Below are 27,130 nucleotides of genomic sequence, written 5' to 3' on the forward strand. Positions count from 1 at the left end.
ATTGATGCGGGCTCTGGGCCGTGTGTGTGTGGCAAACCACTCACTTGTGCAAGACTGGTCATTGTTCTAGAAGTTGTGTAAGAACGGGAGGACGAAGGGAGTTGCGTTTGGGTTGAGGCTGGTTCCAGAGGGTGGGGGATGAAAGGTCTAGGAAATCCACCTTGGAAGAAAATTGTCCCTGAACGGGCTGGGTTTTCTACCTGTAAACCGCGAACGGGGGGATTAATAAACGCGCCTGCCCTAGTCCGTGTAAGGTGCTTAGAACGGGGTCCTCAGCAGTGTTGTCCAGAACTTTCTGTAGCGACATCCTGTAGCTATGCCGTCCAATCGGAGGGCCACTAAGTGCATCGGCTCTTGAGAACTTGCCAGGCAGCTGGTGCCTCTGGGGAGCTGAATTTTTAATGTGTTCGGTGCGAATTACTTTAACTGTAAGAGCCACGTTTAGCTCGTGGCCCCTGCTCTGGCCATCGTGTGGCTCTAGAACATCCTGAGTGCTCATCAGACATTAGCCGTTGTTGCTGGTGGGTGCGATGATCATTTTGGATGCTTCCCAGGGGAAGTTTGGCCCTGAACGTGGGGCAGAATGTACATTAGACCGGTTTCTAACTCTGCAACTTGTGAGGACGGACCCTCTTCTTCCCAGCACCCCCCCTCCCTTAAAGCAAGACAGGCTTGCCAAAAATATCCTTAGGGCAGAGCCGCCCAGCGGGGAGTCTGGGCGTCTCAGGAGTGTCACAGGTTGCTGCTTCCTTCCTGGGCCCTGGGGCTCCAGGGCAGGGGTCTGGGTCTCTGTATTCCCGGGGAGTCCTGTGTGCTTCTGAAGGTTGTGGCTCGGCCTGGGGGGAGTCACTTGTGTCTCTTCAGCCCTCAGGTCGGTTCGGCTCGGCCTTGGCCGTGTTGGACTTTAACAAGGACGGCGTGCCTGACCTGGCCGTGGGAGCCCCATCCGTGGGCTCCGAGCAGCTCACCTACAAAGTAAGGCTGATGCTGGGGGCGGGGGGGCAGGGGGGAGGCCGGGCGGGAGGCCCGGCTGGACAGAGCCTCTGCAGGAAGCGGACAGCCAAGTGTGTCGGCCACAGTGTGTGCGGGGAGATGATCTCGGGTCCCCCAGTTGGGGTCCTTGACGTGACCACAGGTTACCAGGTGCCACCTAGTCCCTGCCTTGCTGGCCTAGCGTGGCCTCAATTCCACCAGAAATTACTCCCCCGACCCCCTCAGATGCTGGATGCTGGAGGGGGATGGAGATTCCAGCCGATCCGGAGGCCCCGTCATCCCAGCAGAGTGGTGACCTCCCTAGATCTTCCCGCTCATGCACAGACCCCACCCCGTCCCTGTTCCTTGCCCAGATCCGGTCCTGGAATGTGGGCTCTTGTCTGCATGTGCCCCGTGCACGGTAGGCCCAGCTTCTGTGCCATGTGTGAGCACAAAGGTCAAAGGCCCTTCATCACCAACCCCCCCCCCCGCCCCGCTTACCCCACCGCCCGCTGCGAGCTCACCCTCTGCCCTCCCCCCTCTACTCCTGGGCCCACAGGCCCCTGCACACGAGCACCCAGCTTGGGCAGCTCCCTCCCTGCTGGAAAGTCCTTTCTTCCCTTTTCCTTTAGAGGCCACATGAGACCCGTGCCGGAACTGTCCCCCAAACCCCAGTGTGGGTGACACTTCCCGGCCTCACACGGCACCCTCTGCCCCTCATGCCGTGGTGTTGTCATTGCCCGCTTGCTAGCTTTTCGGGAGGACAGAGTGTTGTTATTTATCATGGTTCCTCCTGTGCTTGGCCCAAAGTGGCACATAAATGCTTCTAGAACGAATGAGGATGGAGACCGGCAAGTGAGAGGACAGGAAATGGTCTGCGTCACAGAGTGATGGCACGGCGTGTGTGTCTCGAGGCACACGCAAGTCGTGTCCAGAGGACTGATGGGCTGGGTCACGGAGGAGCCGGGAACCGAGCTGGCCTCGAACGGGGGAGGCGGGCGAGTGGTCCTGCGAACGCACGGACAGGTGTGGGTGGCACGCACAGATGAGTGACAGTGACTGTGTCCGCGTCGGGGGCTCCACCAGTCTGATGGAGGTGACCTCAAAACCGTCTCAGCCCAGCAGCAGATGCGTGGGCCGGGTTTCCCTCCGTCACTGAGCTCCTGACAGTAGGGACTCGTGTGGCTTATGTTACCACCGTTCCTGCGTCTCCTGCTCTTCTTTGGGGCTCTGGGCTCACCACCCAAGCCTCCCGACCGCCCCGTGCCTTGCCTTGCCTTGCCTAGGGTGCCGTGTACGTCTACTTCGGTCCCACACGAAGAGGGATGTCTTCTCGCCCCAACGTCACCATCACCTGCCAGGTATGTCTTGCGCCTTGGCCGAGGGCGGCGAACCGGACCTCGCCGCATCCCGCCGTCGGCCTCTGGGAGTCACGCAGTTTCCTGGTCTCCCCTACAGGACACCTACTGTAACCTGGGCTGGACGCTCTTGGCCGCGGATGTGAATGGCGACGGCGCGCCCGATCTGGTGATGGGCTCCCCCTTTGCACCGGGTGGAGGGAAACAGAAGGGCATGGTAGCTGCATTTCATTCCGGCCCCAACCGGAGCGGCAAAGGTAACGCCTGGTGGGGGGGTGGGGGGGGGTGGGGGCGGAGGCCTCCCGGCTCTAGTCTGTGCTGGTGCACGTGGCCTCGTGTCCTTTCTTCCTCACTCCGTGATCATTTCGCTGAAATCTACCAGCGTTTAGTCTGGCGGGTGTTCCCGCAGGTGCTGTGGATAGTCACAGGATGTACAGAAAGGGATCCAGCTTCTGGGTCCGGATCCAAGGGGGCCGGTGGGTTGTTGGCAGAGTCTCTCTGTGGAAGCGTGGAAGCCCGAAGGCATCCCAGGGATCCCCGCCCCCCCCCCCCCCCCCCCCGTCCGTATTGCATCCTGTGCGCCACAGAAGTGAGCTCTGGAGATTTCCTTCTCGTGGGAAGCGGGGGATCCATTTCTGACGGTGGGGGCCCTGCGAACAGCTTGGGGGGTATCTGAGAGCTCGGGCAAAAACTCGGCGCCCCCCCCTCCCGTGTGGGGTAAACGGCGCTGGTGGTCTCGCGTAGAAAAGCTGGACGTGGAGGCGGCCGACTGGATGGCGAGGGGCGAGGAGGACTTCTCCTGGCTAGGCTACTCCCTGCACGGGCTCAGCGTGGACAACAGGACGTTGCTGTTGGTCGGGAGCCCGACCTGGAAGAACAGCAACAGGCAAGCGCCCAGGGTGGGGCCGGGGACCGGTGGGCACCCGAGGCCGCCGTGGGAGCCCGCGGAAGGGTGGGGCTCAGACACAGGGGCCGAGGCCTTACCCTGCGAGGAAAAGCGAAGAAGGCTGTGGGGCGAGGTTGCAAATCCTCCTCCTTAGGAGTTTAAGAACGAGGTAGAGAGGCGCATCCGTTTGCCAGGCTGCCGTGACAGCGTGCCCCAGGCTGGGTAGCGTAAGGCACAGGAAGTCATTTTCTCACCGTTCCGGAGACCGGAAACCCAAGGTCAAGGTATTGGCAGGGTTGAGGGCTCTCCTTGGCTTGCAGAGGGCCGCCTCTCCATCCTCATACGGCCTCTTTTCCGTGCGCCTCCCTGGTCTTTCTGTTCTTACAAGGACACCGGTCAGATTGCACTAGGGCCCCACCCTCATGATCTCACTGTAACATAACTACCGCCTTAAAGACCCTATCTCCAAATATACATAATCTGAGGTGCTGGGGTTAGGACTCCAACATGCGAATTTTGGGGGAGCACCGTTCAGCTGTGACCGTAGGCCTCCCTATACCTGCTGTCAGCTGGGAGGCCGAGTGGTGAGCCCCGGACCTGGAGAGTCTTAATACTGGGATTCGCTCTAGAAGCCACCCCTGCTCCCATGCCAAGGATCCCGGGGAGGGGGGGCGGGGTGGGGAAGAAGGGGCTTCTCTTTGCTTGGTCCTGGACCTGAACACCCGGTCAGTTCTTAATCCCGGGCCCCAGCAGCTGACCCCCGCCTGCTTCATTCCAGTCTGGGCCGTTTGTACCGCACTCAGGATGAGAAACAGAGCCTCGGACGGGTGTATGGCTATTTCCCGCCAAATTGCCAAAGCTGGTTCACCATTTCTGGAGACAAGGTATGGCCGCTGCTCCCTCCCCAGGACAGGGGGCGCCACGGAGGGTTCTCTGAGTTGTACCATACTGACTCCTTGCATTTCACAGGCAATGGGGAAGCTGGGTACTTCCTTGTCAAGTGGTCACGTGATGGTGAATGGGACCCGGAAACAGGTGCTGCTGGTTGGAGCCCCGACGCACGGTAGGTCATTTGCCAGGAAACCTGGCTGCTTGTTTCTCATGTGGCTCCTTGACTGTGCCCTACTGGGGGAGAGTTGTGAAATCTGGAGCCAGACAGACCTGATTTTGAGGATTTCCTTTTCTCATTAATCACAAGCTGCACAAGCCCGGGGGAAGTTACTTAACCTCCCTGAATGTTAGCATCATCGTTTGCAAAATACAAATTATAACGTCCCTCTCAAAGATTTGTTGAAAATCCCCCATGAAAGTGAGCTAGTGTGTTTTTAAAGCTCCTGTCCCACTGTGCTTGGATGAGAGGGGAGTTCAGAAGATTCTGTAAATCCATTCACCAGGACTAGGTCTGCTCTGAGGACATTTGTTTATAAACCATTATTTTATTTACTTTATGGGGGAAGAGTTTTAAAAAGCCGACAAAAACGTATTCACTTCAAGATTGTCAAAGCGAATCACGTTTATTGTAGAAATTTGTGAAAATACAAAGATGTATATAGAAATCACCCTTATCCAGATACTTAACAATTTAAGCTCATACTATATGTTGTGTGTATAATATATACGCATTTTCACATCTGATTTCTTATTCTATATCTTGTGCGTGTTCTCATGTTACTAAGATTTTTCTTAAATGTGGTTTTCGATACCTATCACATTTTTTTTTCCACGTGCACATGCCAACATTTACTAACATCATCCCTATTCTAGAAATTTAGGATGTTTCCAATTTTTCACTGTTGTGAACAGGGTCTCATTGAACATCCATGTACAGAAAACCTTGCCTTTCTGAATAGTTTTAAAATCGGTTCCTGGAAGTGGAGTTTCTGGACTCGAGGGTCTAATAGTAAAGCTCTTAACTGCATACTGTCAAATTATTTTTCGGGAAGATTTTTGTTTCTTACGATACAATAAGCAGAGCGGACTGGGCAAAAGAATGGTGAGCTCTTTCATTGCATGATTCAGGACGCAGCATTGTCACACCAGGAACTTGCTGACTTAGCTTTGGAAAAGTTGTTCTTCCCCACTCCCCACCCCTTTTTACACAGTCAAGGTAGTGATTTCCAAACTCCTGCAACACACATTAGTGATTTTATTTGCCTCACGTCTCTTTCTACTGGAATGCTGTGATTAGAGCTTTCCAAACTTTGTTTTAACGTTCCTACGGTCTTAGTAATTTCCTATTACAAAATACTGTATAAGTTATAAAAAGGCTAATTTATATATCTTATTACATGTGTATTATATACAGTTTAACCTTTTTTGAGACCATTATACATTCACATGCAGTTGTAAGAAATAACATGGGGAGATCCACGTGACATTTTATCCAGTTTTTGCCAAGATAATACTTGTAAACCACAACAGTGTCACAACCAGGTTATTGACACGATGTAATCCACCAGTTGAATCTTGTTCAGATTTTCCTATTTTTTAATGGTTTTATTATTTATTTTGCGAGAAAGTGCATGTGAGCAGGGGAGGGGCAGAGAGACAGAGAGAGAGACAGAGACAGAGAGAGAGCATCCCAAGCAGCCTCTGCACGGTCAACACAGAGCCCGACGCGGAGCTCGAACCCATGAACTGTGAGATCGTGACCTGACCTGAAATCAAGAGTTGGTTGCTTAACTGACTGAGCTGTCCAGGCACCCCGGTTTTACCTATTTTTTACTTATATTTTGCCTGTATTTCACCCACATTATTTGTGAGTCCTGGTACGGATGAAAATGTGGAGGCCTTTGTTACAAATTATTCAGAATTTTAGGCGGGTGACTGGAAAGCATCAAGCCAAGCCTGGGGCTCCGTGTGGTTGCCTGTGTGGCACATGCTGTATTTACGTCCTAAGAACTTGGCCCCCATTGGTTGCTGTACAGCTTCTCAAACCTGGAATCAGATTAGACATGACCACCCTCATTTTTAATCCACACGGATTTTCTCGTGGTACCTGCACTTTATTATAACCCCTAAAATCCCAGTTGGCAAAGATATGATGTCACTCAAAGGATCGTAGGGAACTAGTGTGAAAACCATGAACTGCCTCCAACAGGTAGTTCATGTGGACGGCAGACAGCGTCACTGTGTTCCCTTCCAAGGGTCAGCATATCTGCATCTCCCGGGGGCTCACGGGAGTGCTTCGGTGTAGATGGGAATCACGGCTCTGTGGTACAGGGTCACCTATCTTGGAACAACTGGATGTACTCACCAGATGCTGGTGGTCTGGAGCTTGACCCTGTCGGGCCTGTCCCCTTCACCCTGGGCTCTGTCTCTGGCTCAGCAGAATCTTTGGTTCAGAACGTGGCCACAACGAACGGCTTAAATATTCAGTGGGGACTTTAGGGTGTTGATGACCTATGAAGTGTTTTCAGTATTGAAAGGGTTGAGAGGAGGTGGGCACTCACACAGTGCTGCTGAGATGTGAAACTGATATAGCCCTTCTAGAAAGGTTTGGTTAAATGGCAAAAGCCTTAAAGATACTCATTCCCTTGGATAGTCTCTAAGAATCTGCTCTCAGAAAGTTATTTCAGAGCTGCAGGGAAAGATCTTTCTCACAGTGTTAATTATAATAGCAAAAAATTAGAAATGGCTTAAGTGGGTATAAAATTTTATAATCCATAACAAACTCCATTTTGTTTAACACGTCTATGGGTGTCAGTCTCCAGAAAGAAACAGATGCATTGTACAACTTCACTATACTTTTTTGGGGTGTTTTCCACACCTTTTGTAATGAATGATATGTAAAAAATCCTGGCATTCCCAAGTCTGACACTTCTAGTTTTGACTATTTCACGGTAGTCCGGAAAGTCAGCCACGGGAAGTAACATGATTCATAGTTTATGAGTCGCAAGTGTTGAGCCACATCGCAAAGCAGTGTCCCCATTCCTGTGGCTCGTGCAGGGGTCCAGCTGCAGGGACACACCCGTGTGTTACGACAGCTGTGTGTTCTGCTGTCACAGTAAGTGAACTTAGTCTTGAGAAGTGACTAAAACACTTGTGTGTTTAAAAAAACTTTCACCCCCGACCCTGATCTATCCCTTTTAAAAAACCCAAGGTCTGCTGGATTACTTTTGTTATTCAAATAACAGATGCAGAAATACTGAAACATAACCTTGGGTTTGTTTTTTTTCCCTCTTGCTTAAAATGTGTGTCGTAAGCCACTGTATAATTTGCATCAACCTGAAGATGAAGTATTTTAAAATTTTATTGAAAAATATGTTTCAGGTGTATAATATAACGTACACATTATGACATGACCCTTGGAAGTTCTAGTTACCATCTATCAGAAATGAGGTATTTGGAATGGCCAAAAATTTAAAGTATCTGAATCCTTTATAGACTTTTTTAGAGCAGTTTTAGGCTTACAACAAAATCGAGTGGAAAGTACAGAGATTTCCCGTAACCCCCTCCTGCCCGCCCCCCCACGTGAACTGTGGGCCCTGCTGTCTTCTGCACCAGACTGTGCATCTGTTATACCTGATGGACCTACACGGACCCACCATTAGAACCCAGGTTATGGTTTACATTAAAATTCACTTTTTGTGCTGAATATTCCATGGGTTTGGACAAACGTAGGACCTGTATCCATTATAGTTTCACTGCCCTAGGAATCCTCTGTGCTCACCTCTTCATCCATCTTCCCTCCTAGCTCCTGGCAAACGAGTGATCTTTCTACCTCTCCATGGCTTTGCCTTCTCTACAATGGCATACAGTTGGGATCCTAGTACGCAACCTTTTCGGATTGGCTTCTTTATGCATTATGCATATTCTGCATTAAGGTTCTCCCATGCCTTCATGGCTTGCTGATTTTTGAGTCCTTTTCGCAACACTGTGCTGAAATTGTGACTATGATAAAAAGTAAGAGTTTTGGAAGTGCTAATCACTGCTTCCCCTCCCCCAACCTTCTGCACTTGGAGCCATTTGAGAAGTGGACTCATGAATCATTCCTATCAAAATATGTGTCTTCTAAAAACTGGGTTGGAGAATGTGGTCTGGATGGGCAGCCACGTTCAGGCTTTTCTGATCTTGGCCCACAAAGTGACCATGGGGTGACTTCTCTGAGAGAGAGTTTGGGTCTGCAGGCCATCACATCTGGCCTGCAGTACGAGCGGCAGAGGTGTGGACTCAGGAGTGCATCTAGAAGGCAGACCTGGCTGTGGTCTGTGTGCATCCCGCGGGCAGCAAAACCAGCATGATATGCCCACCCTGCAGGCAGGCAGAGCCAGAGGGAGAAGCCACATTTGTCCCCCGCCCCTGCAGGCAGGCACTTCATCCTCCTCCCTGTGGCCAGAGCTCCCAGCATTACTGTGTTCTGTGACCACAGGGAGCTCGAGTCCCTTCAGGAAGCAGAAGGGCGTAAGAATGTCCTCTCGTTTTGACGTTTCTTCATACTTTGGGCTTTCACCCTGAATTTTAGCGGTTGTAGTTTATGGAAACACTGTCCTCTTGGGAATATTGTTCTGGGTCAGGTTGTACTTTTATGTTCAAGAGCCCAGATTGCTGAACCTTTCAAAGTGCTGGCTGTTTCCTGTTTGTCCTCGCTGTTATTCCCACCGCCATTCTTGGCTCTGCTTTGAGCTTTCAGTTGGTTCTAGTTGACAGCTGGCTATGAACAGGGCATGAGGGAAGGCTGTCCAAGAAAATACAGTACAACCTTGGTTTGCAAGCATAATTTATTCCGGAAACACACTTGTAATCCAAAGCACTTGTACATCAAAGCGAATTTCAAGAACCAGTGGCTCAGCTGTGGTCATGTGACATTCAGGGTCATATATGACTCATTGTAAGACATTGCTCATTGATCAGGTTAAAGCTTATTAGCAATGGTTGCTAGTCTTTCAGGACACTCGCAGAACAAGTTACTTACAATCCAAGGTTTTACTGTAGTCAGTTCTACACACAATACTAAGACACTGACACAAGATTGTACCTGTTCATGGACGCGTTGCCTGGGTCTTCGTAAGCCTCCCAGGACCAGTAACCCCAACCGACAGATGCCATTGTTGTTTTTGAGAAGGTACTTATTTCTGAAATGAAGGTTGTGTTCCAGATGATCTATATAGGCGAAATTCTAGCTTTGTTTAAAAACCGTTCAATATTCACCCATTTAAAAACCATCCATCCCATACGTGCACTGAACCAAGCAACGTGTTTCTAAGCACATTGTGGGACTAAGTCACGGTCCCATTGCTTATGGAACTGACAGCCAGGTGCAGGAGAGGCCCGGTGAACAGAAGCGAGGCTCCCCTGCGAGGGGCACGGGAAGCAGCAGGCACAGCGTGTTGTGGCCGCACACAGGAGGGAAGGGAAGGCTTTGCAGCAGAGGCGAGAGCAGGGCCGCGTTCCAGAAGCGCAGGAGTCGGCCGGCAGAGGGGTGTGGGGGAAGGATGCCGGTTCCAGGCAGACAGCACATCATGTTCAGAGGCCCAGACTTAAGAAATAGAAGGGGCTGTGGTTTAAATCTGTGATGGGTGACGTGTGGGTGAGAAGGGGGACGTGGCCCCCAAACACTAGAGCTTTAAGTAGCCAATTCTCTAAGGCCTCCTGAGCCCGCGGAAGGCCTCGTGAAGAATTTAGACTGTGTATCTCACAGGAAATTTGTGATGTAAAAAAAGATGGTTGTATGGAGAATGTATTGCAGGGGTCAGACCTGTCTGATGGGACGTCACTGAGCCTACCCAGTGTTTGGTCTCCTCATGGCCACAGTTGGTCAGCGCTAACCTCCCCCCCACCCCAGTCCGTGGGATTCTGAGCAGTTGTGTCACTCAAGGTACAGAAGACTGAAGCGAGAATAGGACTCCATTCAGCGCTTTACATTTTCTCTTCATTCCTGTGATGGCAGCAGACACCATGCCCTGGTTTGTTTCAGATGAGAAGTCTAAGATGGCGTTCCTGACCATGACCTTGCACCAGGGTGGAACCGGTCGGATGTATGAACTGACGCTGGACACGCAGCCGCCTCTGCTCGGCACCTTCAGCGGAGACCGCCGCTTCTCCCGATTCGGTGGCATTCTGCACTTGAGTGACCTGGATGGCGACGGCTTAGGTAGGAGAGGAACAGGGCCTCTGGCCAAGAACTGGCTCCCCAGTCATCAGACCGGCCCCCGAACTGGGTCATGTAGGCTCTGCCCTTAGCATCGACAGCTCAGTGACCCAAGGCCTTTAGGTAGATTTTAGAGCTCGGTAAGACCAGAGCCAAGAGAAAGTTCTACTTCTTGAAGGTGGTAACATGAGAGCCATGCACGTCAGTTGTTGTCCAGGAATGATTGACTGGGGACCAGAGCCTTGACTATGCTGGGATGAAACCGGGTAGACGATTTAGGGGATGCGTTCATGGGACTTGCGGGGGGTTGGGTTAGGACCTAGTTCTGATTTCTGTCGTCTGCAGATGAAATCCTCGTGGCAGCCCCACTGCGGATAACAGACATCACATCCGGGCTGCTGGGAGGGGAAGATGGCCGGGTGTACGTCTACAATGGCAAACAGACCACCTTTGGTGACATGACTGGCAGATGCAAATCCTGGGCAGCTCCGTGTCCTGAGGAAAAGGTAACGTGGGCCCGTGTGGAATCCTAGGCTACGCTGGGAAAGGCGGCTACCTGCGGATGCCTTGTGACATCGTGTCCGCTGCGCAACTCTGACGGTTTCTGAGCTGTCTGGCGGTCAGGGCACAATCACTTGCCTGTGTGGCATAGGCCCGAGCAGCCCTGCATTCTTCCACGTCTGCTTGCACTGTAGCTCAAGTCCAGTTGGACGTAGTGTCCTGCTCGTTCTGGTCCCAGCCTGCCTTGCTTGGTTAGGGCCCACGGCAGCCCCCTGGGATTCCATCAAAACGCCCCCTCTTTTGTTTCCTGTTCACTGCTTCCTGTTCATCCCTTTTCTCAGGTGGGTTTTTTTTTAAGTTGCCTGGGCCTAAAACACCATTTTTAAATTTAAACAACCTTATTTAATTGCAAAAGTACAGTTCATTGTAAAAATTTTAGAAAATACAAGTGGTACGAATCCTCTACCTAGATTTGCACTCTGCAGAGACGATGCCTTCTGTTAACCTTCTGAGGTGTAGCATTCTGGTATGCTTTTCTGTCGGCTTAATGGTTCCCATTTATTGTGCACTTACTCTGTACTTGGCACTGCGTTAACACTTGATAGATGTCTCCCTCACTGCTACTTCTTCAAGCCACCTCCAAGCTACTATGTGGGTACTGTGCCAGATGAAGACGTCGAATGTCCGTGAGGAAGGCGCACCAGGTCACAGTGCTAGGAGAGGGCAGGCCAGGGCCCTGCACCAGGAGCTGATTCTTTAGGACACTCTTCACCATTAGTGTGTGTGTGGATAGGGCTTATTAACAGCCGTGATCATCTTGTCCACAATTTTGTAACTTGGTCTGGTCTTCCCTGCCACCGTAGTTAACATTTCTCCATGCCTTCTATTCTCATACAGTGGACTTCCTGGCTGCCTGTTTTATCTGTGGACACACCATAGTTTATGTAGACATTATCTGAGGGACTATTAGTCCCTCCGTCCATTTCATTTCACGGTTACAAATAAGGATATAAATATCCATATATGAACATTTCTGTCCATCTGTCTTCTTGAGCTACACTCCTGTGAGTGGAATTTCTGGTGTCAAAGGGCATGCACGAGTTGAGGACTTCTCCAGAATGTAGATGTGAGTGTGGGGCTTCAGGATGAGCGGTTAAAACCTGCATCGACAGTAACACAAGTCTCCCTTCTCTCCCCTTCCTTTCAGGCTCAGTATGTACTGATTTCTCCTGAAGTAAGTACCTCCTGAAGGAATGAAGAAAGAGAAACCACAGAAGTGCACCCTTTCCCTTATTTTAAACTGATAAGATATCACAGTATGTTTTCAAAAGACCATTAACAGACACTGCTTTACAGGCAAGTTCAAGGTTTGGGAGCTCCGTGATTACCGTGAGGTCGAAAAACAAGGTGGGTATGAAGACTGTCCTTTGGATGTTTATATCCTAAGGCTGCGGGCGGGAGGGGGCGGGGTGGTCTTTCATCTAAAAGATTGTATGTGAAAAAGAGGAACACAAAGGAAATGACATCCATACACAATCTCATCACTTTCCCATTCAACCCTCAGGGCTGGGCTGGCAAATTACAGCCTGTGGGACTAGTTTTTGTACAGGCCATGAGCTAAAAATGATTATTACAGTTTAAGTGGCTGGGTGACACCTGAGACTTGTATGAAGCGTCCCTAGTTTTATCAGAACACATTCCTGCTCCCATGTCTCTGTGGCAGCTACTGTAATGCAATGGTGGGCGATTCACTGTCCCAGAGACCGAGGTCCCCCACAGCCTGAAGTAATCATCATCTTGGCCCTTTCAGAGAGTTTGCAAACCCCACCATGGCAGATAACCACTATTAATATGCTGGCACGGTTTCGCCCAGATTCCGGGACAAACACGTAAACGTGCACGCACTCTACCTGCCCGGCCTCGTCACCTCCATGTGCTCTATAGCATCTGATGGCTCTTCTCAGACCAATACACATGGAGCTGTTGGGGTCTTTTCAATGGCTGCATCGTATTGGTTTTATTTGGTTCCCTTTCTCCATTATTTCCATTTTTATAGAATTGTGCAAGCCTCAGGGTTCCTGGGTGGCTCAGTTAAGCATCTGACAATCTTGATCTGGGCTCAGGTCATGATCTCACAGTTGGGGAGATCAAACCCTGTGTCAGCCTCCGTGCTGACAGCATGGAGCCTGCTTGGAATTCTCTCTCCCTCTCTCTAACCATTACAAGAAACCAATTGTGCTAATGATATTCTTAGCAGACTGCTAGACCAAAAGGTATGCACATTTTGGATTTTAATGGGTACAGCAGTTAAAGAGTTTTATCTTCAAATATAAAGCTAAAGTACCAAACCCATTCATTCATTTAGGAGAGGATGTTCTACAGAACTGTGTGAGCTTTGAGAGAGAGAAACAAGATTTATACACGTGGGAAGTTGACAGGCTTAAGGCTAAAGCATAGTCTGAAAGTCTGACCAGTACTAACGGTGGAATGGGAGGCCTTCATAGATCATGGAGTGTGGCAGGGTGGGTGACCTCCAGCTTCTTGCCGTTTAGTGAAACTGCTCTCGGGTGGCCACCAGTTCCGATGGCTCTTGCTTTACCATCTATATAGTCAAGCCTGGTTAAGTAAAAGTTTAGGGTTATCCAGAAAAAGAGATGAAGTTTATGCGAGGATTCTCCGAATGTCTGGTGACAGAATGTGTCGTAAGCTTGGCTTGCATTTAAAATGCATTTTCTGAAAGTTAGATGTTATCAAGAACCCACCTAAGAATCACAAATACCCAGCATCCCTTCTGCCACCTGAGGAGTGGTACAGATCATCTAGAAGTTATGGTTGACTGCGTACAATGCTGCACGTTCTCCTTTGTAACGACCATTCCCCTGGGGTGAACACTGAATGTGCTGCACCAACCCCCTCCTCCCCCCACCTGCACAACACACACCTGGGATGGCAGCATGGGAGTAGCTTAGAGATGGACACAGACCACCTGAGGCCAGTCAGAGTGGTGGTTTACGGAGACTCAGGTTGGGAGTCTGAAGACTCGAGAGCATGAAGCCAGAGTCAGGACGGGGCGCACAGGGGAGCCTTGGCCGCGCTATGTCATACGACGCCCCGGAGAAGCACGCAAACCTGACGTCTGGTTCCTGCACGCAGGTGCTTACCATCTAGGTGGAAATGTGCCCGGTAACACAGGCCCACGTATGCTGAGCAAGAGCCAAAGGCAGTCAGAAAGCGGGAGCCGGGGAAGGTGAGCTGCCAGGAACCAGGAGGAGGTTGACTAGCTGGACAGGAGGCAGGAAAGGAAGGTGTGAAATGGAGACCAAGCTCAACTATGAAACTAAACTACAGGCAAATCAAGTAAATACTTCCATAAATAAGAGGAAGGCAAGATTTTCATTTTTCCTTTTGACACTAGGGTATAAAACAGCAAAGGGCAGTGTGGTAAGGGGTCAGGAAATGTTAGCCATTATTACTTCTGGATTCCATCTGTAGTTCTCAAAATCAAATCAGTAGAACTTTTCACAGGAGGTTTGGCCGTTTCACGGTCATTCCCTGCTCTGGCCGGCTGGACCCTGGCCAGCCTGGGTTTAGGATCATCAAGTCCAGGCTCCCAGCATGTAGACCTGCCCCCAGGGAAAACAGTTTAAACACTGGCTGCAGGCTTTGAAGACACTTCTGAAGGACGGTTCCGAAACTGGTTCAAGCAGCAGGGCCTGCCCCCAGAGAAGGGACGGAACTTCCTCAGCCCTGGTTTTCTGAACCTATAGATCTGAGAATGCGGGATTTAAACAACATCTTACCACCAGAGCATAACGTGATGCCTGGATTATGGCAGAAACTAAAGGCATTATGAATCATCAAAATGTTTTGTGTCCTCTGCAGAACCAAGTTGTCGTTGCTGCTGGAAGGAGCTCTTTGGGAGCCCGACTCTCTGGGGCACTTCACGTCTACAGCCTTGGCCTAGACTAAAGGCTGTCCTCCTCTGCGTCCGTCTCTTGTGCCCAGTCATCTCCAGGGGGAGCGTTCCTGCTGGGGGCAGGGCTCCTGGGAGTAGAGATGTCTCTGTCGGGGATGACGATGCAGTAGACGGTGACAGGGGCTCTGGTGAGCCAGGTCCCCTCCTCTTCCAGAGTTTCAGTCCTTGCTTCCCTTGCATTTAAACTTCTTCCTGACTTACTGCCTGTGCTCAAACCTTTGTACAATGTCTCTCCTCTTCACAGGACTAGCTACGTCTTTCTGATGCCTGGAAAGACCTCTCTCTCTGTGCTTCTCTATCACAATTTCTCCTAAAGATTTCCTTTTAAAAACGGTGACCCATTCCAATCAAAGTGAACTAGTGTAGTATATAGGAAAACAAATTAGAGAACTAGTATAGTGAAAAGTAAGGGGGTGAAGGATAACCTCACAACTGCAAAGGCACCTGCTGTACCTGATTTGGTCCCTTCTTGGGAGGATTATTTCATTTTCAGTGTTTTGTATAGTGAAGGATAAATACAAGACTAAAACCTCCTTACCTTTCAGTGCCCTCAAATACTTTTGTAGAAGCGGCTGTCCTAACTGTGGCATCTAGTGACTTTCCACTTGTTCTAGGACCTCCCAAGAGGAGCTGCTGTCGCACTGAGTTGGTACAAACTATGTAGAGAGAAGAGATCTGGCCTGAGCCAGCGGCCACTGCAAGGGACCAGGCAGAGAAGCAGGCCTTGGTCTCTCTTGTTCCTGGGCTGGTTTTAGCAGATTTCAACCGCCAGTCCTGCAGTGTGGCATAGTTAAGGGAAAGGGACCTACCCCAGGGTTTTAGCTTCACAAAAAATGTGAGAAACCATTACTACTGATCCTGTAACAGGGAAGCACACTAGTGAAAGGTACTAAAAGTGCAGGGAGAAGTAATGACAAGAACCCAGCTTCTCTAGAGGCAGAGTAGAGACTGGTCCAAAGAAGGAGTCCAGCAGAAGAGTAAAAGTTGAATTAGAAATCTAGGGAAAGCTACTAGAGTTCATTGTGAGCACAGGTGAGTACATACAGGGAAACAGGACACAAAGTCACCTCTGGATGAGTCCTGTGACTGTCCCCTTTCCTAAAGAGAGGCAGGCCATCTGCATGGTTCCCTAGGGAACAGCAAAAAGCACAAATACCATTTGGTTTCATATGGGTAACAATTATTGCTAGTTCTTATGTGAATTATTCTTTTTAGTTTAAGGGAAATTCATCTTTAGGGCCCAGAAATTAGTTGACTGTTGACAAGTTGTACAAGTTGAGAAGTCTGAGTGCAGAACGGATGCCTGTCTAGTACTGGACCTTTCCTTACAAGCGTGGGTTCCTTTACGCTGCCAGCACCGCGGAAGACGTCCACGCTTCACTGATAGGGCCTGTGTTGAAACACGATCATTAACGACTTACATTCTTCTTAATGCTTAAACATACCAGATAGCAAGCACCGGGCAGAGAAGGTTAAAATGTATAAGGTTGGAGGCAAGTTTTCGTGTAGGATTTTATATAGGACATTTAGCCATATTCAGAAGTGCTAATTTGTATTCCTACTGTCGGAGGTCAACCTGGCACAGAGTCCAATGCATTATGTGGTTACGTTTTCACTCCACTAACTGTAGTTCTCAGCATGGATTCTGAAATGCATAACAGAAATGGAAACATCTTGTAGGGTTTTAAGCTCTCATTAACACAAATCTGAACTTAATAATTTAACTCAGTTACCTTTATTTCAAGATATCAAAACACATGTACATACTTGCGGTCTGTTTTTCTATGTATATGTAACAACTTGCTTCGAGATCAGAATGGTTTTATGCCTTTGTACTGCAGATCTAGAAAGATCTGAAGTGGGTCTTGGAATAAACTCAGATCTCTGAATGCCCCAGTCCAGGCACCATCCATTAGCCCACCTCCACAGGTACCACTTAAAGTGTGTTTAACATTGCAATTCCAAAAAATAAAGCTGTGTACAACTTTTAGAATGACTCCCCACTATCTTTTTATTTAGTGGTTATTCATCACAATCGGTTTATCAAGAATAAAGCGAGTGTTCAGATGTCATTTTAGGATGCTATTTTCTGCCTTCCAAAAATGAACAGTCTGAAGAATATTGTTCCTTGAACTTGTTAAAGAGGCAATAAGACTGCTCGCTTACGTAACCAAGTATTTGGTATTATCGTTTATTTACAGAAGTTTATGTGCTCAGTCTGTTTCAAAATTTAAAACCACTGAACTTTGTAATTTTCAGTGTAGGCCATCTTATTACTTACTGTCCGCTAAGCAGAGCTAGCTGACATTTTTGAAATCCTCCTTGATGTGAGCACCTTAGAGAACCTGATAAACCATCAGTGACTTCTCTGCAGACTAAGGAGGTAATAGCCATTTCCCTTTTATTGACGAGATGGGACTCGTCAAAAAAATTATTTTACCCAAGTCTGCAAACTAAGTCACACCAAGAGGAAAAAGGCCAAAATTCAATTGTGTCTGATCTCAGTCAAATCAAAGCCCTCTGGGCTTTCAATTCTTCCCCTGTCACAGTTAATGTTTATAACCTACTTTACAGTGATAGCACAAGACCAGCAGCAGGTGCACTGAGGTGGGCCAAAGAGTGTCCTGTGAAATCTAAGGATTATCAGAGAGACTTTGTCTTGAAAACCACCACACAGATTTAGGACACTAGCGAGCCACGTCTATCCATGTCCCAACACCCACACCACAGAGCGTACTTGGGGGCCACTCTGCGCTGAGCTCAGGCCAGCTCCTGCCATTCTATCTTCCACCTTTGAAGGCCTCCTGTAACCACACCTGGGACTGGGGAAAATTGACAACTTCATCCGTTTTCTTTCAAATTAGGAATAAAAATGCTGTTCCAGGAGCTATCACCAAACCACTTGGTAAATGGACTCCTAAACTTCCCCATATGACATCCTATTGTAGTATCAGGTGACCCCAACATCACTGGCATATTTGTTCTTTGGAGTACAAGAGCTGCTCTGGACTCTCTGGAATCTTCCATGTTACTTTTGAAGGGAAGGAAAGCTATAATGTTCTGCATAACTAACCTCCAGAAAATATAAAAATGGTAGTTAAGATGGTAAGTAGGATAGCAATTTTGAGACTTACAAATAGCCACAGTTTTGAATCCCAACCTGACTGTAGACAAAATTCTGAAGTTTATCCACCTTTTGGTTTTAGGAAGCCCATCTGTGGCTATGTACACTTTTTTTTGGGGGTGGTCGAGGTGACCCCTCTGTCTAAAGTCTGGGAACGACCAAGCAACAGAAGGGAAATAGTTTCTTTTGACACTATTTCTAAAGGCTTTGTTATAGCCAAGCAAAGAAAAATTGTTCCAGGGTTCAAGAAAGTGAAATCTTGATTAAATGGAATCCATGTAAGCTGATGTTCAATCGTTTCATTTTTATTTGCCTTATATAAAAAGGAGGCAAATTGAAGAAAAGACTGATTTAAAGCACAAACTTTCCAAGTGTGTTTTGAGGTTAATATAGATTTTCCTACCTTTCCAGTCACCTGAGAGTCAGCACAGGGAATCTTGTTCTTGGGAACTTCCTAAGGGCCGCTACCTGGTCTCATCACACGGGTTCATCAAGTTTTCAGGCTTTGCTTGGCGTGAGGCTGTACTTTTTTTGATATGTATAAATCAGTCCTCCATGCCTCACATCATGTCTCTAAAAACAGCTTTTTCAGTTTGTGGAAGATAGAATTTTGGCCTTTTACAAAGCAAGTACTTTGCAATTAAGTTCTAGTACTGTGAGTGCCCTAATATTTTTATCAGACATTATAATTTAAGTATCAGTGATTTTTTTTCAAGTCTCTGATTCTATAAAAGAAAATAAAGGTATCAGAAGTTTCTCGTGACTACTATAAAAAAATAGTCCCGTCTCTACCGGGTTGTCAGGACACTCCTGCTTGATCCGGGTCCATCTGGCCGGAAGCTGTGTTTCATTTCCATGCTTCTGTCTGCCTGAAGGGTTTTTTTGGGTAAAGAGGCCATCTAAATAAAGAAGGGAAATTAATCATTTTAGTTGGTGTCTGTCTGAAAAGAAAAGCCCCTAGTAAAATGAGAACTACCTACCACACGAGGGAAGGACCGTAAGACTTGTATCGGTATCTTACGTGCTTACTCCTGCTGTGAACAAGGAGTAGAAGGGGAAGAAAAAGGGTAAACTTTTATCTTGATGAGGACACTACATTGTCTACATTTCAGCTGGGGTTATGACAAAGCCTGCGGCAGCACTGCTAACATCTGTCTAAATACGTAATGCTCGTCATGGTGCTGCACACGGAAGAAGTACTTCTAACTTGTTTACTGTGCCAGGCACTGTGCTAACAAGTACTTTACGTATATTATTTAACTCTCCCACTAGCACTTTAACTGGCAGATGGGGAAAGTGAGGGAGGCTTAGAGAAATTAAGTGATGTGTTCAGGGTTGCAGAGCCTGTGCCCACGTAAGCCCAGATGTGACCCCTGTGCTGCACTGCTGCGAGCCAGACTCTCCACACCACATACCACAGGAGGCAAAGGAGCTTCGAGCTGTCGTCCGAGGAATGACAGCAGACGCCTCCAGATGAGGCCACTTCCCATAAACATAATTCCTGTAATCAGCCAAAACACCCTATGGTCCTAAAAGAGAACACAGTTAATTTTAATCACAAAAGGCCGGGTTCCTTAGCAGTGGAATTTCCCACACTACTCTTGCCCCAGAGCTTAAAAGAAGCCTCTTGTTTGTCCAGGTCCTTCCTGTAGGAAGGACCTAAGAACAAGCCTTGACTGCACCCAGAGACCCAAGAATCAGAAATAAATTAGAAGGAAAACATGATTTAAAAGGGCTTAAATAGGGGTGCCTGGGTGGCTCAGTCAGTTGAGCGGCCGACTTCGGCTCAGGTCACGATCTCACGGTCCGTGAGTTCGAGCCCCGCATCGGGCTCTGTGCCGACAGCTCAGAGCCTGGAGCCTGTTTCAGATTCTGTGACTCCCTCTCTCTGACCCTCCCCCATTCATGCTCTGTCTCTCTCTGTCTCAAAAATAAATAAACGTAAAAAAAATTATTTTAATCATCTATAAGCCAAACATAACTTGTACTTTGTTTTCTTCCAGTCTTTGTTTACATACATACAAACCTGATCAGTTACACACAGAGAGTATACACACATTTTTTGCGTATGGCTACAGTTCCCAAACTGTGAGCTGTGGTGTCCTGAGCATCACAACACCCCCAGAATATTTTAAGTTTTTAAGAGGAACACAGTGACATCTGCAATGTACTCTGAGAACCACTAGTAAGTTGTTTGACTTAACTACTTCATATAAAAATTGTTAGGTAACATCTCAAAAACTACAACATAATAAAAAAACATTTGGTCTAGTGATACTATGGAAAGACACTAACCATCATGGACCAAGGAAGTTTGGGAAGCTCCGACTTATACAATAAGTATTTCCCCTGTGATTTTCAGAATCGTTGTATTTTTGCAGTATAATGCATCCATGTACAGAACCAGACTTGATGTTTACTATCCCACAGGGAAGGGATTCCATCTATAGCTCTGTCAGTTGGTGATCAACCACAGCCTCGTTAGCTCCAGTGACTGAGAGCTCACCTGTCCCCCAGGTAATTCCGTTACACAAATGATAAACTATCACTGTTAGAAATTCATACCCATGCATGAAGGAGAAACCCACCTCCCTGGATGGAACATGAACTCAGAGTTAGACATAAGCTATCAGGGAGACAAATGCTAAATGAGTTAACTTTTGTTAATGTTCACACGTTTTCTAGCCATCCAAAAAAAAAAAAAAAAAGGCCCTAGTTTATTAAGTAAAAGTTATGTCTAAATTTTTTTTAATGTTTATTTACTTGTGAGAGAGAGAGAGAGAGAGAGAGAGAGAGAGAGCAAGCAGGGGAGGGACAGAGAGAGAGGGAGACACAGAAGCCTAAATAGGCTCCAGGTTCTGAGCTGTCACAGCACGGGGCCCGATGCGGGGCTTGAACTCATGAACTGAAAGATCATGACCTGAGCTGAAGTCGGACAGTTAACTCACTGAGCCACCCAGGTGTCCCAAGTAAAAGTTATGTTTAAATGAGACTTAGTGTACACGGATCACTACTATCTTTGCTGCAGACTGATTCAGTAATCCGCGTATGAATCAAACATCTGGGAATGCCAAAATGGGATACACTCGAGAGGTAAGCCAAGTTCCAACCAAGCTTGAAATTCCACGTGCTACTAAAATACAGAGAAACTGCATTTGGAAGATGGTGCAGTAGGAGGACCCTAAGCTCACCTCGTCCCAGGACACAACTAGACACAACCAGACTCACATTAGTGTTATTAACCCAGAAAACGACCTGAAGATGGGCAGAACAGACTCTGCAAATAAATGTAGAGAAGAAGCTACATCCAAGAGGGTAGGGAGTATGGAGACAGGGTGGGGAGCTAAATGAAAGTGGGGCTGTGCACAGAGGGAGGAACCTGCTGGCACAGAAGTGGGGAGAGAAACAGACCGTCACACAGGGGGGCCTGCACGGGAAGACAAATCCACATAACACTGGCTTTGTAAACCAGAGAGGCTAAATTTTGTGAATTCTTATAATCAGAAAAACTTAAAACCTGGAATTTAAAAAAATCAGCAGACTTGGGCACCTGGGTGGCTCGGTTGAGCATGTCTCAATATTGACTCAGGACACGATCTTACAGTTCATGGGGTCGAGCCCTGTGTCAGGCTCTGTGCTGATAGTGTGGAGCCTGCTTGGGATTCTCTCTCTCTCTCTCTCTCTCTCTGCCCCTCCCCCATTTGTTCTCACTGTCTCTCAAAATAAGTAAATAAACTTAAAAAATATATAACTAAAATCAATCAATCAATCAATCAATCAATCAGCAGGCTCAACTTTGGGAGAGCCGAGAAGTCAAGAGGAAACTGAGTCCCTGCCTTTAAAGAGCCAACACGAGAAACAGCCCAGGGGAGATATAGCATAGAAGCAGCAGTGGGAGAGCGTGTCCTGGAGGAGTCTCCCAAAGGTGTCTGTCCCTCCGGGACACGCAAAACAAAGGACCTGGCAGGTGCCATTTCCCTCCACACCCACAGCCAGGCCTGCCTCAGTGCCAGCGCTGTGGTCTCCTCCCCCAGGAGACCCAACAAACCTTGAGAACACGGACACTCCTACACCCTGGGCACTTTGTGCATCCACACACTCCAGGGCAGGGGCCCATCAGAAGCAGCACCCCCAAGCCTGGCTGTGTGCAAGCAGCCCCAATGGGGGCCAGCACCGCTCCAGAGTACCTCCTGCCCGGGGACAGGGGAAGGTCAGAATGTGGCCCCAGCAGTGGGCTGGGGCCAGAAAGCTGATCTGACTGTAGGCCCTGTCCGCCAATGAAAGCTTCTCAGGGGACAATGCTGGAAAGCAGCCTGCAGTTCGGTGCTACTGCATCTCTGACAAATGCCTGGTATGACTCAACTCAAGCCCAAGGTGGCACCAGACTGGCCCACTAACACCACAGAGACCAAACATCGCCCAGAGTAGGCAAAGAGCCACTGCAGACAGCGGGACTGAAGGTAAACGTGGCCCAGACACAACAGTCAGGTGCACTCCAAACACACAGGAGACACCTCTGAAACGCCAGGTTTTGGTGAACAGGGGATGGTGTCCTGCAGGCACACAGGACCTGTTCTTCACAAGGCCACTGCCTTCAAAAGCAGGAGACATAGCTGACTTTCCTAATACATAGAAACAGACAGGGAGACAAAATGAGGCAGAAGGATACGTCCCAAATAAAAGAATAGGACACAATCACAGCAAGAGACCTACGCAAAATGGAGATAAGCAACATGCCTGATAGAAAATATAGGGCAATGGGGCGCCTGGGTGGCGCAGTCGGTTGAGCGTCCGACTTCAGCCAGGTCACGATCTCGCGGTCCGTGAGTTCGAGCCCCGCGTCGGGCTCTGGGCTGATGGCTCGGAGCCTGGAGCCTGTTTCCGATTCTGTGTCTCCCTCTCTCTCTGCCCCTCCCCCGTTCATGCTCTGTCTCTCTGTCCCAAAAATAAATAAAAAACGTTGAAAAAAAAAAAAAAAAGAAAATATAGGGCAATGATCATATAGTTACTGGACTTAAGAGTGGAGGACATTAGTAAGACCCTTAACAAGGACATAAAAAAGAACCAATAAGAGATGAAGAACACAATAACTGAAATTAAAAACACACTAGATAGAATAAATGGAGGAAGCAGAAGAACATATCCATTGAGGACAGAGTAATGGAAAGTAATCGAGCTTATTAGCAGGTGAGAGACAAACAAGTTATAAACGAGAATAGACTTAGGGAACCCAGTGACACATCAAGTGTAATAACATTCGCAATGCAAGGATCCCAGAAGGAAAAGAGAAAAGGGAGAGCAAATTTATGTGAAGAAATAACCACTGCAAACGTCAAGAATCTGGGAAAGGAAACAAATCCAGATCCAGGAGTCACAGAGACAGTCCAACAAAATCAACCCAGCAGGTCCACACCAAGACATATGGTAATTAAAATGGCAAAAAGTGGTGATAAAGAGAGGATATTAAAAGCAGCAAGAGAGGGGCGCCTGGGTGGCACAGTCGGTTAAGCGTCCGACTTCAGCCAGGTCACGATCTTGCGGTCCGTGAGTTCGAGCCCCGCGTCGGGCTCTGGGCTGATGGCTCAGAGCCTGGAGCCTGTTTCTGATTCTGTGTCTCCCTCTCTCTCTGCCCCTCCCCCGTTCATGCTCTGTCTCTCTCTGTCCCAAAAATAAATAAAAACGTTGAAAAAAAAAAATTTAAAAGCAGCAAGAGAAAAGAAGAACATCAAATACAAAGGAAACCCCATAAGGCTATCAGCTAATTTTTCAGCAGAAACTACAGGGAAGAAGGGAGTGGCAGGATATATTCAAAGTGATGAAAGGAAAACAATCTGCAGCCAAAATTACTCTATCCAGCAAGGCTATCATTCAGAACAGGAGAGATAAAGAGTTTCTCAGACCAACAAGTATAAGGAATTTATCACCACTAACCCAGCCTTATAAATGTTAAAGGGGACTCTTGGGAAAGACTGTGAGAGTATGAAAAGTAGGAAACACAAAAGCAGTAGAAATAAGTATATCTGTAAAAAATCAATCAAGGGACTCACAAAATAGAAGGATGTAAAGTATGACATCATATACCTAAAATGTGGGAGAGGAGTAAAGGATGGTTCAAACTAAAGTGAACACCAGCTTAACACAGACCGCTATATGCAGAAGATGTTATTTACAAACCTAATGGTAACCACAAATCAAAAGCCAGTAATAGATATGCAAAAAATAAAGAGAAAGGAATCCAAGTATATCACTATAGAAAGCCAACTAATCATGAGAGAAGAGAGCAAGGGAACAAAGGAACACAGAAGAACTACAAAAGCAACCATAAAACAAGTAACAAAATGGCAAAAGGTACATATCTATCAATAATTACTTTGAATGTAAATGGACTAAATGCTCCAAAAGACATAGGGTGACAGAATGGATAAAAAAACAAGACCCATCTATATACTGCTTATAAGACACTCGTTTCAGACTTAAAGACACTAACAGACTGAAGGTGAAGGGATGGAGAAACGTTTATCATGCACATGAATGTGAAAAGAAAGCTGGGGTAGCAATGCTTAGATGGAAAAAATAGTTTTAAAACAAATACTGCAACAAGAGACAAAGAAGGATGCTACAATAATCATAAAGCAAACAATCCAACAAGATATAAGAATTGTAAACATTAATGTACCCAACATGAAAGCACCCAAATACGTTAAACAGTTAATAACAAACATAAAGGAAGTAATCAATACAATAATAATAGTAGGGGACTTTTAACACCCCACTTACATCAATGAACAGATCATCCAAACAGAGTATCACTAGGGAAATGGTGACACATCGGACTAAATGGATTTAACAGATATATTCAGAACATTCCATCCTAAAACAGCAGAATACACATTCTTCTCCGGTTCACATGGAACATTCTGCAGAACAGACCACATATCAGACCACAAAACAAGTCTCAAAAAAAGTAAAAAAGACTGAAGTCATAACACATATCTTTTCTGACCACGATGCTATGGAACTAGAAATCAACCATAAGAAAACAATCTGGAAAGACCAAAAACACATGGAAGTTAAATACCATGATACTAAACAATGAATAAATCAACCAAGAAATCAAAGAGGAAATAAAAAAAAAAGGCTACAGAGACACAAATGAAAATGAAAAACCAATGGTCCAAAATCTTCAAGATACAACAAAAGTGGTGCCAAGAGGGAAGTTTATAGCAATACAGGCCTACTTCAAGAAGAAAAATCTCAAACAACTTAACCTTACATCTAAAGGAACTAGAAAAAACAAAACCCAAAGCTAGTAGAAGGAAAGAAAAGAGCAGAAATGAAATAGAAACTAAAAAAAAAACCCAACAGATCAATGAAACCAGGAGCTGGTTGTTTGAAAAGATCAACAGAGTTGATAAACCTTTAGCCAGACTCTTCGAAAAAGGAGAGAGAGAGGACTCAAATCAGAAATGAGGGCGTCTGGATGGCTCAGTGGGTTGTGTCCGACTTTGGCTCATGTTGTGATCTCAGTTTGTGAGTTCAGGCCCCATGTCAGGCTCTGCACTGACAGCTCGGAGCCTGGAACCTGCATCAGATTCTGTGTCTCCCTCTCTCTCTGTCCCTTCCCTGCTTGTGCTCTCTTTCTCAAAAAATAAATATTAAAAGATAAAAATTAAAAAAAAAATCGGAAACGAAATGGGAAATAAGTGGTGTCACAGAAATACAAAGGATTGTAAAACAGTATTATGAAAAATTATATGGCAACAAATTGGACAACCTAAAGAAATGGATAAATTCCTAGAAACATATAACCTCCCAAAACTGAATCAGGAAGAAATAGGAAATTTGAAGACCTATTACCAGCAAGTAGGACTTATTCTTGTGATGCAAGGGTGGTTCAATATTCGCAAATCAATCAACATGATACATCACATCCACAAGAGAAAGGATAAAAACCGTACTGATCATCTCAACAGATGCAGCAAAAGCATTTGACAAAGTACAACAGCCATTCATGATAAAACCCTCCACAAAGTAAGTTTAGAGGGCACATACCTCAACAAAATAGTCTGTATACCGGAAAACCCAATAGCTAATACCATCCTCAATGGTGAGAAACTAAGAGCTTTTCCCCTAAGATCAGGAACAAGACAAGGATGTCCACTCCTCTCACTTTTATTCAACATAGTACTGGAAGTCCTTGGCTCAGCAATCAGACAACAAAAAGAAATAAAGGCATCCAAACCGGTAACAAAGAAATAAAACTTTCACTATCTGCAGATGATATGACACTATATGTAGAAAACCTGAAGGACTCCACCAAAAACCTGCTAGAGCTGATACATGAATTCAGTGAAGTTGCAGGTACAAAATCAATGTACAGAAATCTGTTGCATTTCTCTACACTGATGATGAAGCAGCAGAGAAAAATTACGAAAAGGGCCCATTTACAATTGCATAAAAAAAAATAAGATACCTAGAATAAACCTAACCAAAGAGGTGAAAGATCTGTACTCTGAAACCTATAAAACACTGATGAAAGAAGAAATTCAAGACGACACAAAGAAATGGAAAGACATTCCATGCTCATGGATTGGAAGAATAAATACTGTTAAACTGTCTATACTACTCAAAGCAATCTACACATTTAATGTAGTCCCTATCAAAATACTGACTGCATTTTTCACAGAGGTAGAACAAACAATCCTAAAATTTGTATGGAACCACAAAAGACCGCAAACAGCCAAAGCGATCTTGAAAAAGAAAAGCAGAGGTGGAGGCATCACAATTCTGGACTTCCAAGTTCTATTTCAAAGCTGTAGTAATCAAAACAGTATGACACTGGCACAAAAACAGACACACAGACCAATGGAACAGAACAGAAAGCCCAGAAATAAACCCACAAATATATGGTCAATTAATCTTTGACAAAAGAGGCAAGAATATGCCTCCTATGGAAAAAGATGGTTTCTTCAACAAATGGTGCTGGCTCAACTGGACAAATAAAAGGATGAAACTGGACCACTTTCTTACACTATACACAGAAATAAGGTCAAAATGGATTCAAGACCTAAATGTGAAACGTGAAACTATAAAAATCCTACAAGAGAACACAGACAGTAACTTCTTTGGCCACAGCAAGTTCTTTCAAGATAGGTTTCCTGAGGCGATGGAAACAAAAGCAAAAATAAACAATCAGGACTACATCAACAGAAAAATCTGCACA

The 27,130-nt window shown here is 46.7% G+C and overlaps 2 protein-coding genes across 4 annotated transcripts in view; one reads left to right on the forward strand and one right to left on the reverse strand.

Annotated features, from left to right (window-relative positions):
- The window catches only part of GPLD1 (glycosylphosphatidylinositol specific phospholipase D1), a 67,397-nt gene extending 50,624 nt beyond the window's left edge, over positions 1-16,773 (forward strand). For 2 of the 3 annotated variants that reach the window (XM_043590704.1, XM_043590703.1), the window contains exons 16-26: positions 865-975; positions 2,259-2,333; positions 2,431-2,587; positions 3,075-3,216; positions 3,995-4,100; positions 4,186-4,279; positions 10,133-10,309; positions 10,652-10,812; positions 12,015-12,041; positions 12,164-12,214; positions 14,690-16,773. In XM_043590704.1, coding sequence (XP_043446639.1) covers positions 865-975; positions 2,259-2,333; positions 2,431-2,587; positions 3,075-3,216; positions 3,995-4,100; positions 4,186-4,279; positions 10,133-10,309; positions 10,652-10,812; positions 12,015-12,041; positions 12,164-12,214; positions 14,690-14,776 — 1,188 coding nt within the window. In that variant the 3' untranslated portion in view covers positions 14,777-16,773. Of the gene's footprint in view, positions 1-864; positions 976-2,258; positions 2,334-2,430; positions 2,588-3,074; positions 3,217-3,994; positions 4,101-4,185; positions 4,280-10,132; positions 10,310-10,651; positions 10,813-12,014; positions 12,141-12,163; positions 12,215-14,689 lie in introns of those variants that run through there. The other variant, XM_043590705.1, reaches the window with a different exon arrangement.
- The window catches only part of MRS2 (magnesium transporter MRS2), a 35,314-nt gene continuing 24,679 nt past the window's right edge, over positions 16,496-27,130 (reverse strand). Inside the window, exons 10-11 of the mRNA XM_043590706.1 lie at positions 19,323-19,436; positions 16,496-18,806 (exon numbers count right to left, since the gene is read on the reverse strand). Coding sequence (XP_043446641.1) covers positions 18,696-18,806; positions 19,323-19,436 — 225 coding nt within the window. The 3' untranslated portion in view covers positions 16,496-18,695. The remainder of the gene's footprint in view (positions 18,807-19,322; positions 19,437-27,130) is intronic.

The sequence above is a fragment of the Prionailurus bengalensis genome, chromosome B2 (assembly GCF_016509475.1).
Source record: "Prionailurus bengalensis isolate Pbe53 chromosome B2, Fcat_Pben_1.1_paternal_pri, whole genome shotgun sequence".
NCBI classification, from domain to species: Eukaryota; Metazoa; Chordata; class Mammalia; order Carnivora; family Felidae; genus Prionailurus; species Prionailurus bengalensis.